An 18,855-nucleotide genomic window follows, 5' to 3' on the forward strand; every position below is an offset into this window, starting at 1 on the left:
CAGTCTATTTATATGCTGGGGAATACCCTGGATTGGATTTTTGACCACTTCATGGCACATGCACACAATCACAAATTGTACTTTATGAGATACCAGTTAACATAACTGCATGTATTTGGGCTGCAGGAGGAAAGCCATGTGACACAAGGAAAACATGCAAGCTGCACACACACAGCAAAGGTAAAGGTAACGTAAGGAGCATGATTACAGTGTGCTGCCGCACCCACCACACAACAAACCACCTCAGGGATGAGAACCTGAGTGCAGCCATGTGGCGGGTGATACCTCAGCACCACACTAGTCTAAATGGACCAGTGTGAGTTTTTTTCCAGTGGCTGGAGTGTCAATCCTGCCACCAACCCCCAAGTTATACCCTGTAAGTTGGAGGACCTCCTTATAGGGCTGGATGTAGATTAACGTCACACAGCAGAGACAAGATTCAAATATGCCGACCTAATGTGGTTGTCCGTTAAACTGAAATTTCAGGCTGTACTTTACTATACTACAGTACTATAAACTGTACTGCTGTATACTGTAACAGTGCTGCCCCTTGTATAACCATAACTGGTTACTTTGTGTCCTTTCTGCAGAGCACAAGCTTAGAATTTACATATTTTCCTTACTTTTTTGTCATCTGCCTCGGCAACAGATACTACTCTATTAGAAAACACGCACAAAAATAAATGAACAGGAATACAGAAGCAGCAACTGTGCCAACTTCTCCATTTTGTGTTGAAAAACAATGGGACCATTGTCTATCAAATAATTAAAGTTACCAATCAGGTGTCAGTGATTAACAATAAAGCCACTCCCTATGGGTTGCAGAGTCCCATTTCTCCCACCACCAGTAAATAAAGCATATGCATTATGCTTTGTCTGTGCATGAAGTATTACCTGCAGTATTGCATGCAGTATTGCATTTTTGTTACCGTTTTAGGTACATCTACCATCTGCAAAGCAACAGAAACTACAAAACATAATGATGAAACAGGACAGACCTGGAGACCTAATGGTGGTAAACATTCTTTACTTGAAATATGTCATATATGTAAGAAAGCAGTAACTATATATAAATATTAGTTGTTATAATTAATATAATTCATTAGTACATCTGAAAGCTTCAGCTATATTCTGTAATATAAACTATAGTAACAAGCAAAATGTTCAGAAGGAAATATATCTGGGTTCCAAATGGTCTGGAGTAACTGAAGTGATTCCACTGTGATACTCTGCACAACTCAGCGATTTCACTGCCTCATGTTGTTTCCATTTCAGCATGGTGGATAGCAGGAGCTTCTGTGCTTTCTGTTGGCATGGTTACAGGGCTCTGTGTCAATGTGTGGAAATGCCATTCCAAGAGAAAAGGTAGGATGCAGGCTCTCCGGGGTCTCGTCTCTCATTGGCTAAGGCCACGAGGACATGCACCTATCCCAGGCTTTGTTTTCTGTTCGCTCTGACCCTTAATTGTTTAAGGTAGATTAGGTACAAAATTAATATATATTGTTGCATGATACGTATACACTTCTGAGGTTATTATTATAAGATGATGTTGTCTGGTCTACGCCAGGCAGATATCTACATAGTAAAATTATGGGTTTCAAACCACCCCTCGAAATTTGTTTGCTCCCAACCAGACACATAGCAGATAGTAAAGTAAGGAATTTGAACCCCCCCTCTCAAACCGCATGGTTTAAACATTAATTCAGGGTCTACGGGATGTCCATGCTTGGGAAATGCTATTCCTCTAGCATGGATTATTTGTAAATTTCCTGTTTTTTATTTCTATTCCTTTCCTTAAGATTGATTTTATAAAAAGTATTGTTATTTTTTAAATTCAGATATGTCTAACTTAAACGTTTGTGCAAATTTCTCTCCAATATTTTAGCAGCTACAGAGCAGGAGTCAGAGGATGAGCATGTTTACGAATCCATAGAGGACACAGAAACAGACACACCTTACGGTTAGTGTAGTTTGGGCACTTAAGCACATAAGAAAGCGTAAAAAAGGACGTGTTCTAGTCATACGGATGAAAGCATGAACTAATCATTGCCTTAGTGACACTGTTATGCATGTTAAAAATATGGCTGTATCTTTAACATATAGTAGTCAGTTTACAGTTGAGCATTTTTTGAACCACTAAGTAGGCATTCTGAACAATACATGTCAGAACAATGACTTTTGAAAATGTTTTCTGTTTTTCTATCCACCTTACAGGACATACACTGTATGGACAAAAGTATTGATACACATTTCTTAACCACTGAATTTTGGTGTTTCATTCAGACCCATTGCCACAGGTGTATAAAATCAAGCACCTAGCCATGCAGGCAGGTTTACAAAGATTTGTGAAGGAATGGGTCATTCTGAAGAGTTCAGTAAATTCAAGCATGGTACAGTCATAGGATGCCACCTTTGCAATAAGGAAGTTTGTGAAAGTTCTTCCCTGATAGATATTCCACGGTGAAGTGTAAGTAGTATTTTTGCAAAGTGGAAGTGTTTAGGAACAACCGAAACTCAGCCACAAAGTGGCAAACAGTGTAAAATAAGCAGGGTTGCAGAGTGATGAGGTGCATAGTACACAAAAGTTGCCAATGCCCTGTTGACTCAGTAACTACAGAGTTCCAAACTTCCTCTAGCATTAACCCCTGCACAAATACTGTACTGGGAGCTTCATGGAATGGGCTTCCATGGCCAAGCAGCTGCCTGCAAGCCTCACATTAGAACGCAACGCCAAGTGTCGGATGGAGTGGTGTAAAGCACAATGTCAGTGAACTCTGGAGCAATGGAAACGTATTCTGTGGAGTGATGAATCATGTTTCCCTGTCTGGCAGTCTGATGGATGAGTCTTAGTTCAGCGGATACCACGAGAACGTTATCTGCCTGATTGCATTGTGCCAACTGTAAAGTTTGGTGGAGGAGGGATAATGGTATGGGGTTGTTTGTCAGGGATTGGCTAGGCCCCTTAGTTCTAGTGAAGGGAACTCTTAATGCTTCAGCATACCAAGACATTTGGGGCAATTCTATACTTACAACTTGAGTGAGAACAGTTTGGGGAAGGTCCTTTTCTGTTCTATCTGTCCCAGTAAACAAAACAAGGTCCCTAAAAACAAGTTTTGGTGAGTTTGGTGTGGAAAAACTTGACTGGCCCACAAAGAGGCCTGACCCCAACCCCACAGAACACTTTTCGGATGAACTAGATCAGAGATTGTGAGCCAAGCCTTCATGTCCAATATCAGTGCTTGACCATACAAATGCTCTTCTGGATGAATGGGCACACTCCAAACAGACACACTCCAAGATCTTGTTGAAAGCCTTTCCAGAAGAGTGACAGCTGTTATTGATGTAAGGGGGGGCAAATTCACATTGATGTCCATGGATTTAGAATGGGATGTCATAAAAGTTCCTGTAGGTGTAATGGCCAGGTGATCCTAAATTGTTGTCCATGTAGTGTATATACTGTGTATATATTATACAGTGTTCTTTCTGAGCAAACTGATAGCCATACAACATCCTACTTTATAGTTTAACTATAAGGTGAGATATCCATATATCACTCAAAGGTTTTAAAAAGTGATCTTTAAAATGTTTTTAAAATCATTCCATTTGGTTGCTGGTTAGATCCAAGTACAAATTTAGGTTTTCTTTGTATTTGTTTCAGAACCTTTGCTGATACCACACCAGTCTGACTGCACTACTTTGAATATGAATTTTAGGATTATGGCACCAATTGTTCCTTGTCTAAATTAACAAATTGTACTTTTTTTGTTTCCACAGGTTCACTGAAACCAAATGAGAACAGTATCAACTGATAACACAGAAGTGAAAGTTAAAGCTTCCGCAAAACACAGAGTTAATCCCTGGGTCAATAGTCACTTATCATTCTGCTCAATGTAATCAGGGTATTGGATCAGTTGTTCTGTTCACATCTCAATGTGAAGTGTCCTCATACCCAGGTCTTTTTTTCTGAAAAATTAAATGTGTTTGGAATGTTAAAATCAGCTTTACAACTAGCAGTAGCTGACCACCATATTATTGTGTAGAACATTCTCGACTTTATTTACAGTATTTACAGTTTATTTACAGTATATTCCTCTAACATAGATGGATCCAGTTTTTATGTTTCTGAAATATTGGATTAAATTCACTGGCAAACTTAACTCAGCATGGTGCATGAAAGTCTTTTACACTTTATTGAGAATTAGCAAAAAGTCTGCCAAGTAATGAAAAAGCTTCCGTAATGACAAAGATCCAATGGTCTGAACAAGGTAGAAACCCAAAGTTAATGTTTCAAAAAAAGTTCACAGAAATCTTTAACACAATAGAAGCAGATCAAAATACTGTGTGTGTGTGTTTATATTATCACCAAATGTTCCCCACAATGTAGCAAAAACCTGTTATTTTGAGATTTTGGGTTTCAATTTTCAGGTACCCACAAAGAACTGTGGATGCAGTCAAAAAACTAAAAATGCCAAAAATCTTGTATTTAGTTTGGCTACTTGTGGTTAAGGTTAGGGCTGGGTAAGGGTTAAGGTCATCATGTTGGGATTATAGTTTTCCCCACAAAGATGACACATTCTTAAGGAACAATAAAGGTGAAATGTTCTGTGGGGGTGGCGTGTGGCTCTGCCGGGTTAGGGTTAGGGTCAGAGTGCCCGTGACCAGAAGGTCTCAGGTCAAATCCCTTGGTCAGTCAGCAGAGTAATCTCAGCATTGGGTTCAGCAAGGCCCTTAGCCCGATTTGCTGCAGACACTGGTGACCTCTAGTTCCTCACTTGTATGTCATTTTGCATAAAAGCAATTGCTACTGTAAATAAAACATATTAAATGTAATGTTCTTTAAGGTGCCTGGAATATTTGTTGTTCTTAATGAGGATAATCCTGACAGGTATGGATTTCTGTATGAAAATGCTGCTGTTTTTAATGAGTTTCATTCACTGGATTATTTCTGTTTCTTTCTTGTGATGATTTACTTCCTCCTTGGATATTTTGACCATTTTCCACTGTTACTCAACAACCTACTTATATTAATAGGGCATCTCGCATCACACTCGAATATGCAGTTAACAACACGTACATCCCATTCTGTTTGTGGAAGAATGACATGAGTATAGAAATATATAACCAGCTTAATTAATTATTTACCATTTATTGTGAGAATGTGATTTTGCAAAGATATATTACATATATTTGTGAAAGCCACCAAAATCAAAGCATGTAGCATATGTGCACTATATATGTACATCGTTAATAATATACTTTGTTTTCATCACTATAGTGAAACATGGAATTATTATGATAGATCCTCATTGCTGTTTCTTTTGATGCTGGAATAGCAATTATTATTTTCATAATAGGAACTTGATTGACAGGTAGCTGTTTGGTACTGGCAGATAAAAGCAGAAGTTGCAGGACAGGAAACAGGAAACTTGAAGGAGAAAGAGGAGAAGCACCATGAGGGCTGAGATACTTCTTCAGATGTTCTTCTCTGCTTCAGTAAGGGCCTCAATGGGTATGTTTTCTCTTCTGTTCCTATTCGGCTGCCAGGAAGTTTTACAGAAAAGATATTGATTGTTAGGTGGCATTTGAACCTCAGGTTTTTTTTTTTAAATAGTCTGTTTGAATCTGGGTAGTAAAGTGGAGCAGTTACCAGTACAGTTGCATCACACATCCAAAGTTTGACTTTTGCCACCCACACTCAGATTTTCCCCCACTGTTCAAAGACATACAGTCAGGTGAATTGGTATTTCTGAATTGCCCATACTGCCATACAAAGGCAAAACACCATTACTAGATACTTTATTAAAACTGAGTTATGACCCAGAATTTGACTCTATTTTATCTTGTGACAAAATATCTTAGTTGAACTATGTTCAGGTTTTGAAGAAAATGGAGTGTGAAAATTAAAGTAACTGCAAAATCGTTTTTCTCAATTTCAGTATTGGTGCAGTTACTGTGTTGTCTATACGGCAGCAGAGAGCGTGTGTGTGTTGTGTATATTGCAGCAGAGAGCGTGTGTGTTGTGTATAAGGCAGCAGAGAGCGCGTGTGTGTTGTGTATAAGGCAGCAGAGAGCGCGTGTGTGTTGTGTATAAGGCAGCAGAGAGCGTGTGTGTGTTGTGTATAAGGCAGCAGAGAGCGTGTGTGTTGTGTATAAGGCAGCAGAGAGCGTGTGTGTTGTGTATAAGGCAGCAGAGAGCGTGTGTGTGTTGTGTATAAGGCAGCAGAGAGCGTGTGTGTTGTGTATAAGGCAGCAGAGAGCGTGTGTGTTGTGTATAAGGCAGCAGAGAGCGTGTGTGTTGTGTATACGGCAGCAGAGAGCGTGTGTGTGTTGTGTATACGGCAGCAGAGAGCGTGTGTGTTGTGTATAAGGCAGCAGAGAGCGTGTGTGTGTTGTGTATAAGGCAGCAGAGAGCGTGTGTGTTGTGTATACGGCAGCAGAGAGCGTGTGTGTGTTGTGTATACGGCAGCAGGGAGCGCGTGTGTGTTGTGTATAAGGCAGCAGAGAGCGCGTGTGTGTTGTGTATAAGGCAGCAGAGAGCGCGTGTGTGTTGTGTATAAGGCAGCAGAGAGCGCGTGTGTGTTGTGTATAAGGCAGCAGAGAGCGCGTGTGTGTTGTGTATAAGGCAGCAGAGAGCGCGTGTGTGTTGTGTATACGGCAGCAGAGAGCGCGTGTGTGTTGTGTATAAGGCAGCAGAGAGCGCGTGTGTGTTGTGTATACGGCAGCAGAGAGCATGTGTGTGTTGTGTATACGGCAGCAGAGAGCGTGTGTGTTGTGTATACGCCAGCAGAGAGCATGTGTGTGTTGTGTATAAGGCAGCAGAGAGCGTGTGTGTTGTGTATGCGGCAGCAGAGAGCGCGTGTGTGTTGTGTATAAGGCAGCAGAGAGCGTGTGTGTGTTGTGTATAAGGCAGCAGAGAGCGTGTGTGTTGTGTATACGGCAGCAGAGAGCGCGTGTGTGTTGTGTATACGGCAGCAGGGAGCGCGTGTGTGTTGTGTATAAGGCAGCAGAGAGCGCGTGTGTGTTGTGTATAAGGCAGCAGAGAGCGCGTGTGTGTTGTGTATAAGGCAGCAGAGAGCGCGTGTGTGTTGTGTATAAGGCAGCAGAGAGCGCGTGTGTGTTGTGTATAAGGCAGCAGAGAGCGCGTGTGTGTTGTGTATACGGCAGCAGAGAGCGCGTGTGTGTTGTGTATAAGGCAGCAGAGAGCGCGTGTGTGTTGTGTATACGGCAGCAGAGAGCATGTGTGTGTTGTGTATACGGCAGCAGAGAGCGTGTGTGTTGTGTATACGCCAGCAGAGAGCATGTGTGTGTTGTGTATAAGGCAGCAGAGAGCGTGTGTGTTGTGTATACGGCAGCAGAGAGCGCGTGTGTGTTGTGTATAAGGCAGCAGAGAGCGTGTGTGTGTTGTGTATACGGCAGCAGAGAGCGTGTGTGTGTTGTGTATACGGCAGCAGAGAGCGTGTGTGTTGTGTATAAGGCAGCAGAGAGCGCGTGTGTGTTGTGTATAAGGCAGCAGAGAGCGCGTGTGTGTTGTGTATAAGGCAGCAGAGAGCGTGTGTGTTGTGTATAAGGCAGCAGAGAGCGTGTGTGTGTTGTGTATAAGGCAGCAGAGAGCGCGTGTGTGTTGTGTATACGGCAGCAGAGAGCGCGTGTGTGTTGTGTATAAGGCAGCAGAGAGCGTGTGTGTTGTGTATACGGCAGCAGAGAGCGTGTGTGTGTTGTGTATATTGCAGCAGAGAGCGTGTGTGTTGTGTATACGCCAGCAGAGAGCGCGTGTGTGTTGTGTATAAGGCAGCAGAGAGCGTGTGTGTTGTGTATACGGCAGCAGAGAGCGTGTGTGTGTTGTGTATACGCCAGCAGAGAGCGTGTGTGTGTTGTGTATACGCCAGCAGAGAGCGTGTGTGTGTTGTGTATACGGCAGCAGAGAGCGCGTGTGTGTTGTGTATAAGGCAGCAGAGAGCATGTGTGTGTTGTGTATACGGCAGCAGAGAGCGCGTGTGTGTTGTGTATAAGGCAGCAGAGAGCGCGTGTGTGTTGTGTATAAGGCAGCAGAGAGCGCGTGTGTGTTGTGTATAAGGCAGCAGAGAGCGCGTGTGTGTTGTGTATAAGGCAGCAGAGAGCGCGTGTGTGTTGTGTATAAGGCAGCAGAGAGCGCGTGTGTGTTGTGTATAAGGCAGCAGAGAGCGCGTGTGTGTTGTGTATACGGCAGCAGAGAGCGCGTGTGTGTTGTGTATAAGGCAGCAGAGAGCGCGTGTGTGTTGTGTATACGGCAGCAGAGAGCATGTGTGTGTTGTGTATACGGCAGCAGAGAGCGTGTGTGTTGTGTATACGCCAGCAGAGAGCATGTGTGTGTTGTGTATAAGGCAGCAGAGAGCGTGTGTGTTGTGTATACGGCAGCAGAGAGCGCGTGTGTGTTGTGTATAAGGCAGCAGAGAGCGTGTGTGTGTTGTGTATACGGCAGCAGAGAGCGTGTGTGTGTTGTGTATACGGCAGCAGAGAGCGTGTGTGTTGTGTATAAGGCAGCAGAGAGCGCGTGTGTGTTGTGTATAAGGCAGCAGAGAGCGCGTGTGTGTTGTGTATAAGGCAGCAGAGAGCGTGTGTGTTGTGTATAAGGCAGCAGAGAGCGTGTGTGTGTTGTGTATAAGGCAGCAGAGAGCGCGTGTGTGTTGTGTATACGGCAGCAGAGAGCGCGTGTGTGTTGTGTATAAGGCAGCAGAGAGCGTGTGTGTTGTGTATACGGCAGCAGAGAGCGTGTGTGTGTTGTGTATATTGCAGCAGAGAGCGTGTGTGTTGTGTATACGCCAGCAGAGAGCGCGTGTGTGTTGTGTATAAGGCAGCAGAGAGCGTGTGTGTTGTGTATACGGCAGCAGAGAGCGTGTGTGTGTTGTGTATACGCCAGCAGAGAGCGTGTGTGTGTTGTGTATACGCCAGCAGAGAGCGTGTGTGTGTTGTGTATACGGCAGCAGAGAGCGCGTGTGTGTTGTGTATAAGGCAGCAGAGAGCATGTGTGTGTTGTGTATACGGCAGCAGAGAGCGCGTGTGTGTTGTGTATACGCCAGCAGAGAGCATGTGTGTGTTGTGTATACGCCAGCAGAGAGCATGTGTGAGTTGTGTATACGCCAGCAGAGAGCATGTGTGTGTTGTGTATACGGCAGCAGAGAGCGCGTGTGTGTTGTGTATACGCCAGCAGAGAGCGTGTGTGTGTTGTGTATACGGCAGCAGAGAGCGCGTGTGTGTTGTGTATAAGGCAGCAGAGAGCATGTGTGTGTTGTGTATACGGCAGCAGAGAGCGTGTGTGTGTTGTGTATACGGCAGCAGAGAGCGTGTGTGTGTTGTGTATAAGGCAGCAGAGAGCGTGTGTGTGTTGTGTATATGGAAGCAGAGAGCGTGTGTGTTGTGTATAAGGCAGCAGAGAGCGTGTGTGTTGTGTATACGGCAGCAGAGAGCATGTGTGTGTTGTGTATACGGCAGCAGAGAGCATGTGTGTGTTGTGTATAAGGCAGCAGAGAGCATGTGTGTGTTGTGTATAAGGCAGCAGAGAGCGCGTGTGTGTTGTGTATACGGCAGCAGAGAGCGCGTGTGTGTTGTGTATAAGGCAGCAGGGAGCGCGTGTGTGTTGTGTATACGGCAGCAGAGAGCGCGTGTGTGTTGTGTATAAGGCAGCAGAGAGCGCGTGTGTGTTGTGTATACGGCAGCAGAGAGCGCGTGTGTGTTGTGTATACGGCAGCAGAGAGCGCGTGTGTGTTGTGTATAAGGCAGCAGAGAGCGCGTGTGTGTTGTGTATAAGGCAGCAGAGAGCGCGTGTGTGTTGTGTATACGGCAGCAGAGAGCGCGTGTGTGTTGTGTATAAGGCAGCAGAGAGCGCGTGTGTGTTGTGTATACGGCAGCAGAGAGCGCGTGTGTGTTGTGTATAAGGCAGCAGAGAGCGCGTGTGTGTTGTGTATACGGCAGCAGAGAGCGCGTGTGTGTTGTGTATACGGCAGCAGAGAGCGCGTGTGTGTTGTGTATACGCCAGCAGAGAGCGCGTGTGTGTTGTGTATAAGGCAGCAGAGAGCGCGTGTGTGTTGTGTATACGGCAGCAGAGAGCGCGTGTGTGTTGTGTATAAGGCAGCAGAGAGCGCGTGTGTGTTGTGTATACGGCAGCAGAGAGCGCGTGTGTGTTGTGTATACGGCAGCAGAGAGCGCGTGTGTGTTGTGTATACGCCAGCAGAGAGCGCGTGTGTGTTGTGTATAAGGCAGCAGAGAGCGCGTGTGTGTTGTGTATACGCCAGCAGAGAGCGTGTGTGTGTTGTGTATACGGCAGCAGAGAGCGTGTGTGTGTTGTGTATACGGCAGCAGAGAGCGTGTGTGTGTTGTGTATACGGCAGCAGAGAGCATGTGTGTGTTGTGTATATGGCAGCAGAGAGCGTGTGTGTTGTGTATATGGCAGCAGAGAGCGTGTGTGAGCATTTATGTTCCCTTGGATCAGAGGTGGCCAATCTTATCCGCAATCTTATATGCAGGTTTTCGCTGAAACTCCCTAATTAGGTCATTAATTAGAGGACTGATTGGCTGAAGAATCCTCACACCTGGGTTTGAAGATTGGCCACCCCTGCCTTGGATGGACTGCAATCCCAGCCCACGTCATATTTTTCAATACTTGTTCAGTTTCTGTATGTTTTTACTATCCACAAAGATGCATTAATACAGCAACATGGGAAAGCTTATAGAGTATCTTTGATAATAAGCCCTTCAGATGGTTCGCCCTAGAAGCCTGATGTTTGCTCTGTTTGAGGAGTCATTTCTGTCCAACCTGATAACCAAACAGCGGCACTTTACCAATGGAAGGAGACATAAGCTGTCAGCTATAGATACTCGGGGACAGGATGCTAGTGACAGTATGTCAGTGACAGTACTGCGATAGTACAGCTCAGTGCCAGAGACGTGTCATGTTGTCTGAATAGTTATCAGAACCATGTTTATGTAGTAAACTGGGTAGCAAACACTGGGGCTTATTGGGGAAGTTGGTTTCTTTTAATAAAGAGTAAGAATTGGACAGGAAAACAAAAAAAATGTCTTTTTGTTATGGGAAAGATGGCTAATGAAGTGAGTGAAGACAGAAACTCATGGTCAACTGACTGGCATCTCCGCTCGCCATTCATACGATGTGCCGTCACACCACTCAGAGGCTACAGATCAAAGCTACCGTATCGTTGGAATGTGATTAAAAAAACGTGTACACACACAGAAACTGGACTTTACCTGGAGGACCATACCAGATCATATTACAATAGAAGCATGGAATGTAGGGGCTGGACTGTAGGATTTCCGGACCACAATGGGATTGGAAATTATCGGCCTGATTGGCATTATTAGAGAAGATATGAAGGAGAAAATTGGTCAGTAAGAACTGATCTGTGCTGTAGGTTGATAAAGTGGGCAGGTGCTGGTCATCTAAAACAGGGGAGTGCAGCCGGAATCCAGCAGGTTTTCTATCCTACCTGATGAGTTTCTGTGTCATAAGGTGTGGTTCGATGGAAAACCTGGTGGATACCAGCGCTGCGGGATCAGGGTTGTCTTCCCCTGATCTAAGGTTCTGTATTGGTTTAATTTAGCATTGTTTAGAAAGCTGTTTATACCAGTTTTTAACTATATTATGTATAATCTATATAAATAAAGTGTGTATGGCTAAAGCTCTAAAAAGTCATGTAATCTATGCCACCCCTTCCACCTGCTCCAATCCTGTCCTTCAGTGTTCTTCAGAGTTTCAGTGCCGGAGGAACATCATATTATATTGAACTGCAGCATCCAACCCTGGAGCACCACCTCTCACCTGGTGTGGACACATGGGGGTGACCGTGTCATTGCAAAGAGAGACGGGAAAGTCACCTCTGATATTGACAGAAATAAACACTCCCTCCTGATGAATGGATCACTCCTAGTGAGCAGACTGCAGTCCTCCGACTCTGGGGTGTACCACTGCAACAAGCGTGCCGTGGCAAACGTTGAGGTGTTGACAGGTATGAGAGCAGGAATATGGTCCTAAGTGAAACCCCATAAACCAGAAGGTTTTATGGGGTGATTTTATCTCAGCGGAAGAATATGTTCACATTGACAGGCCCAACCATGCAGAGGAAAGATTTCCAGATTTCCCTACAAAATATGGGCTGTGTACCACAATAATCCAATATGACTTAAATATCAATGACTACTTACAGAAGGTTTAGTGGTAGTTACTCATGGTTCTAGAGATTATGAAACTTGTGAGCAAAAGGTTGCGGGTTTAAATCCCAAAAAGAGATACAAAACAATCCAGAATGAGCTCAACTTTTAATGAGCTCACCTTTTAAAAGGCATTTTATTCTTTCTAATGGTGCAGTATTATAATAATTATAAAATGCACCTTCTGCAGGTCTAGTCTACAATGTGTCTACTGGGAGAACAGTGCTTCTTCCCTGTAAAACCTCAGACAAACAAAAACAAAAGTGGACAATCAAGAAGGACAAGAATTCCAAGCGAAAGTCTGTCTCGCTGAAATTCAAGAACGGAACAGTGTTGAAAGAGATAGACGACCCGCAGAATCGATTCCTCCAGACCGATTTTGAGCTGAAGATATTTAACCTTCAGCATGCGGATGCTGGGGAGTACTTCTGTAATAATGTCAAGGTGGCCAGCTTAATGGTGACAACAGGTAATGTCTTTTTTGTATGCAATGCCAAGCCTGCAGTCTCTTTCTGCAATTTTGCATAATTTAAATGTTCAGAAAGTAGTCGAGCATGTTCATAATTTATAGTATTCTTCCTTTCGTGACGTCCTACTACGTCCGCTTTCACGCATCTCTTGATCAGTGTTTATTATTTACTATGGGCCTTGGAAGTAAATGAGATCGGACGCGACTCAGTCAGGCATAACTGTATCTATATACTCTGTACAGTATATGTGTATTTGGTTTTGGCCTTATGACTTAATCTCCTATCCTCTTGCTGTATGATGCTATGAACTGGCATCTTGTGCAGGGCATTCCCCTCCCTTGTCCAGTACGTTGTCTGGGATTAGCTCCTGGGCCCCTCTGAACCCTGTACTGCATACAGTACTGGATATTGTACTTAATACTGTACTGGAATTATTAAACAAATCAACACATTGTCATATAATTAGACCCCACTTGTCTTTTCCAGAGACTGAGGACAAGGATTCAGAACCAAAAGACGGTGAAATATCAAAATCCATGTCTGGTAATATTTTTTAATGCTTAAAAAATTAGAAAATTAGTAGATTACTTAAATTATATTAAACAATAACGAGTAAAAATACTGCGTTTTTGGTGATACTTTATAGAGCATATGAATTACATTTACTGTAATGAAATGTCAGTGATTAAGTTATATATTTACATTCAGGCAAAAAAAGAGTTGAAGTCTGGATTCATGTCTTGTGTATTAGACAGACAGTAAAAATGGTTTAGTCATCAAAGTACAACAGGACTGAGGACTGTGATTAAAAATCAGCCCAGGACTTTGGGATCCCTCACTGCAAATTTTGCCAGTAGGGGGTGGGGGAGGATGGGGGGTTTATGACACATTTTGCTAACCAGAGGGGGGGGGGGTCCCCCACACACCCATTGGTCCACTGGGAATTGTCGATAATTTAAATAGAAGTGCAGCCCTGATCTTGCTTTGCCTGCTATTCTCTATGGTCCCATAGAAGGTTTAGGTCTCATGCATGTCTTCACATGACTGCTATAGTCTGAAAGTGGAGATAGGATAAGGTGTATGGCTCATCAGGTTAGGATGTGACTGGAGCATCGCTGGTTTGAATCCCGTATGATGCTGCCTTTGGGCTGCTGAGCAAGGCCCTTAACCCCCAGCTCCAGGGGCAAGGCATGCTAGCCAAGCCTGCACTGTCACCCCTAACATTCTCTCATCTATTCTCATGGAGAATAGCCACAAAGAGGATTTCCCCAGCATCGCTACTCTCTGGGTGTTTTTTATTTAGTCATTTCCAAATGTAAAAACATTGCTCTTGATTTCTTTGCTGTTCAAGTCAGTTTTTTGCATTTTAATTTATCCAAGTTATTTACACAATGTACTTATTATTTTCTCACAGCATTTACAATGGTGCTGATTGTGCTGGGGATGCTCATTCTACTAGCTGTTTCTGTTGGACTAATCGTATGGATCAGAGTGAAAAACAACAAGAAAGGTAAATTTACATTAAATGGGTCTGGTGTACTTCCCCCTCAGCTAGGTTCTTAATGTGAATTACTGCAGTAAAAAAGTGAGTTATATGAACTCAAATAACCGCAAGATTATCTTGGATAAAACATCCATCCATCACATCCATTTTCCAAACCGCTTACCCTTCTGGGTCGTGGGGGGTCCGGAGCCTATCCTGGAAGCTACGGGCACGAGGCGGGGAACAACCCAGGACAGGGAGGTCAGCCCATCGCAGAGCACACTCACACACCATTCACTCACACGTGCACACCTACGGGCAATTTAGTAACTCGAAGGGCACTTATCCGCCGCACAAAGTATGGTACCTTTGGTACTTTCGCTTTTCCATTGACTTCCGGTCGAGTACCAGTACCGAAAGTGCTAAACCAGCTGGGGTACTTCTTTGGTACTTCGGTACTTTGGGGTGGGACTTGCAAACGTATTTGCTTTTGATTGGTTATGCAAATAGCCCGCCGCTGAAACACAAAATACAACCGCCATCTTTTGAAACACACAGCGAACAGCGAGAAAGGAAATAAAAAGCAGTAGAAACAAAAATATAAAAAAGTAAAATGGAAGGATGGACAAACGAGGAAACACAGGATTTAATCGCCATATGGTCAGATGAACAGATCCAGCGGGATTTGGATGGCACGACTCGAAATAAAAAAGTATTTTTTAGTATTTAAACACCGAACAATGCCGCTTGAAAATCAAAAAACATAAGCAGGACTGCAGGAATGTGAAGGATCATAATAACATGTTTGAATTCAGCGGAAGAAATACCGCGTCGGACTTTGTGATTATGTCAGTCAGGGGCGGTCACTGATGATGTAATTTGCCGCCGGTACCAGTTTTTACGCCAGTGGAAAACCGACACAAAAGAAGTACCATACTTTTGGTACTTTATGTAAGTACCGAAAGTACGGTACCTGTTGTGGTGGAAAAGCACCCTAATTAGCCTCAGCATGTCTTTGAATTGTGGGGGGAAACCAGAGTACCCAGAGGAAACCCCATGACGACACGAGGAGAACATGCAAACTCCACACACAGGCAGAGACTCAAACCCGGGTGCCAGAGGTGTGAGACAACAGGGCTAACCACTGCACCACCATGTCACCCCCAGGATAAAACAATTATGTAAGAAACAGAAAATGTAGTACCATATCTTCACCACTAGCATGCTTTAGTAGTATATTTCCTACTTTCCAACAACCTGCTGTTTCACCCTATGGCCCCAAATTAGGGTTACGGTTAGCAAACTGAGGCTAGAGTTAGGGATACAAAAACTATGGCATTTTCAGGCATCAACATTGCAGTAGAAGATACAAAATCTAATACCGTAATGTTGGTCCTACTATTAGAGTGTATATGGTAGCACTATTTTTTCGTTCTTGCAGTGTATATTGGTAGGTTGGCTGAACATGGACGAACTTAGTAAAACAGTACTCTTATTACTGCACAAATACTACAGTGGCGACAAGGTAACAAAGTGAATGAATCCATGTTAATAAGAGATAAACAAGATTTCTCATTTTGCAGTAATTCATCTGTTACTGAGTTTTGCAGAAACCGAAAGTGCTAGCGCCTGAAACAGCTAAGTTTAGCAGGAGGGAAAGATTTAAGGAGCTGGAGCGCCCTCTTGTGGTCAATAATGGTAAAACAGATGGAAAACGTCTTGCAAGTAACAAGCAAGTGAAGGACATTGAAAGAAAAAACAGAGATTAACAGAGACCCAATTGAAAAGTTCTATTGAAAGAATGTCTTGGGTGCCACAGAATATGGCCTATTGAAACATTTTATCTCACCACAGAAAGTCTCTAACATCCTACGAAAATATCACTTGTGCCCTGTCTCTGTATTTTAAGCCAAAGCCTATTCTGATTGCGGAGTGTTTCAGATTTTACAAAAGACAGCAAAAGAACAATGGAGCTGTGAGTGAATACATCCTTCCACTGAAGAAATTGGCAAGCACTTGTGAGTTGTAGGATAGGAAACCAGAGTTTAGCATGCTTTAGTAGCATATTTCCTACTTTCCAACAACTTGTTGTTTCATCCTAAGCCCCCAAATTAGGGTTAGCAAACTGGGGCTAGGGTTAGGGTTACAAAAAGTATGGCATTTTCAGGCATCAACATGTACCAAAAAACCTTTTTTTCCAGGATCCTCGGATTCCAAGCCTGTATACCTCATAATGTATCTTTCATGAATTCCATTGCATGTTAAAAGGGCTAGTCAGTCATCCATTGCACAGAACATGTACTAACCTAAAAATCTGCCAAGATGCATGTTGAATCTCAACTGCCTACCAGGATTTTGACCAGGTCTAGCTTATGTAACAAAAATCGTATCTGTTTAGGAAACCTTCAGGAAAATACTGAACTCAAGTCTCAAAAAGAGTCTGATTTAGGTAAGTTTCTATTACACAAAGGCAATAATATTTATGCAAATTATTTAGATAATTAACATAAAATCAAAACAGACAAATACACTAATACATTTGCTTACAATACTTAAGTGAGAATTTATTCCTGCATAACTCTGCTGCCATGCCTATCATGTATAGCCCAGAAAAGACAAACTTTATATCACCACCAAAAGTCACAAATTATTGAACACCCCCCAAATGCTTTAACCCACAATGCTCAGCATTTGGAAATATATTATCTGCAGAACAGAAAATTTAGCTTTGACAATATACCTGTTATAATGCATTAATATATACTTAATATTCTGTTTTCCAGAACAGAGAAGCCAAAAGAAAGTAAGTTTGATGAGCATGACTAAATCATAGAGTAAAAGCAGGTATTTTTGCAAATCTTTGCAAAGTTCTCAGAAAAAAGTGCATGTTGTACATACCTAGCCCTTCCATCTTTGAACTGGTCATCCTAGTCAGGGGGTACCTAGAGCTCACCAGAGAGCGGCACATTGCCCCCCCCCCCCCCCCCCCCCAGCCAAACAGCAGTCTGTCAGAGGGCACACGCTATCGGCGATTTAGGGATCCCACTTAGGCTCACTGCATGTCTTTGGCCCCCAGAAGGCATCCGGAGTAGCTGACACAGAAAGCACGTGTAAACTTTACAGACACAGAGCAGAGGTGAGCTTCAAATCCCCAAACTAAAACAAAATTTCACCACTGTGGGGTGTGTAATTATAGACAGGTTAATTATTAGATTAGATTAGATTAAACTTTATTAATCCCACAATGCGGAAATTCTTTGAGAATTATAAATTATAAACGTTTTCTGACTGGCTTCTGAAATGGGACATAAGCACACATATCATTAGAATACTCTGTAATATATTTCAGATCAGATTCAAGTTTATTGCCATCATGCAAAGTACAAGTACAATGCCAATGAAATGAAACTTCCCAGGCTGTAGGTCATGTTGTATTTCCTGCGTGTACTTCCTGTTACCTGCATCACTTCCTGGCTTTTTCCCCATGTACTTCAGTGTCACTTTTTGGAAAACGAAAGGGATGGCCAAGAGGTTCCCCACGAGCAGGCCACTGAAATCCACTACGCCTCTCTCGGTCATCAGAACTGGAGGGACAGGCCATTTGTGCAAGAGAAAGATCGTTATGTCATCTACTCTACTGTGGTGGGGAGAGCTGGTAATTAGTGACAGATGTGATGTTGCAAGTAAATGTACCAGCCTTGAATGTTCTCATACTGTCTACTTCACTATCTGACAACTAAATCTAAAGATGATTGTTTGATTTTAAATCTAAAGATGAAAATTTAAATGTGACTTAAATAAATTCTGTGCTTTGGGTTCTGTCTCTATTATCTACAGTGCAGAATCATCAGCCACACAGACATCATGTGGAATTATGTAGGCTTATGCTATTAAATAATGTGAGTGTCTTTTATGTAGCCCGTGCTTGCAAATAAAGAAAAAGCAGAAGGATGTAAGACCAAACTTTTCTCTGGGAAGCCACCTCTGAGAGCGCAGGGGGTGTCAAACTGCTGCCAGCGTGGGGGGCAAATATACACAGTTTTTTAGTTTTTTTTATTCTGTGTATGTGCTGCTTCCTCTTTATGCTAAATAAGAAGCATTTTCCCTTTCATGTTGTGAGAGAGAAATATGAACAGTAACTGCAAAAGCAGCTGCTGGGCAGTTTGAAAATGACCACACCTTGGCGTGTCACGTGGACATGAAACCACGTCATGGATGGATGGATAGATATACTTTACTTATCCAGAAGGAAATTAACGTGTCCAGTAGCTTATACACAGTATCACAACTTTATCACTGTAACCCCCTAGTAGATGCCATCATCAGTGGGATTAAGAAAAGGTTTGACTACATTTTCCAAGATGCCAGGTTGCTCACAGCCTCTGCAACTCATCCAATGTTCAGACTGACCTACATCCCCTGTGACAAGAAGGCTCAAGTTGTGTCAGACCTGAAAGCAGAAGTACACCTCCTTCAAACCCAGTCTTCAGGTCACACACAAACAGATGATGACAACCAAACTGATGAAGATGATGAGGTAACAGGATACTTCCCATCACTGAGATCAGCCACAGAGCTGAATGAAGTGGACTCCTACTTGCAGTCATCTGAAACCAAACTTGTAAATGCATTCCAAAACCTGCTACTGATGAAAAAGGTCTTTCTTAAATACAACACAGTAGGGCTGCACGATATATCATTTCA

At 43.1% G+C, this 18,855-nt stretch overlaps 1 protein-coding gene across 8 annotated transcripts; it reads left to right on the forward strand.

Moving 5' to 3' along the window:
* Positions 1-838: 838 nt before the first annotated feature.
* Positions 839-18,102, forward strand: LOC111842808 (uncharacterized). Of its 8 annotated transcripts, none has more exons than XM_023809820.1 (12): positions 839-1,015; positions 1,276-1,365; positions 1,889-1,960; positions 2,215-5,509; positions 11,730-11,996; positions 12,389-12,667; positions 13,155-13,211; positions 14,083-14,178; positions 16,550-16,600; positions 16,935-16,954; positions 17,228-17,287; positions 17,647-18,102. In XM_023809820.1, exons 4-12 carry the CDS (start codon positions 5,452-5,454, stop codon positions 17,812-17,814), a joined length of 1,056 nt encoding a protein of 351 aa, XP_023665588.1. In that variant the 5' UTR covers positions 839-1,015; positions 1,276-1,365; positions 1,889-1,960; positions 2,215-5,451; the 3' UTR covers positions 17,815-18,102. The 8 variants fall into 8 exon arrangements, with proteins under 8 accessions (XP_023665588.1, XP_023665581.1, XP_023665585.1 ...); XM_023809813.1 differs by having other exon boundaries at positions 839-1,012; positions 1,886-2,467; positions 3,775-5,509; XM_023809817.1 differs by having other exon boundaries at positions 839-1,012; positions 1,886-1,960.
* The last annotated feature ends 753 nt before the right edge of the window (positions 18,103-18,855 follow it).

Source organism: Paramormyrops kingsleyae, chromosome 23, assembly GCF_048594095.1.
Source record: "Paramormyrops kingsleyae isolate MSU_618 chromosome 23, PKINGS_0.4, whole genome shotgun sequence".
Classification (NCBI taxonomy): domain Eukaryota; kingdom Metazoa; phylum Chordata; class Actinopteri; order Osteoglossiformes; family Mormyridae; genus Paramormyrops; species Paramormyrops kingsleyae.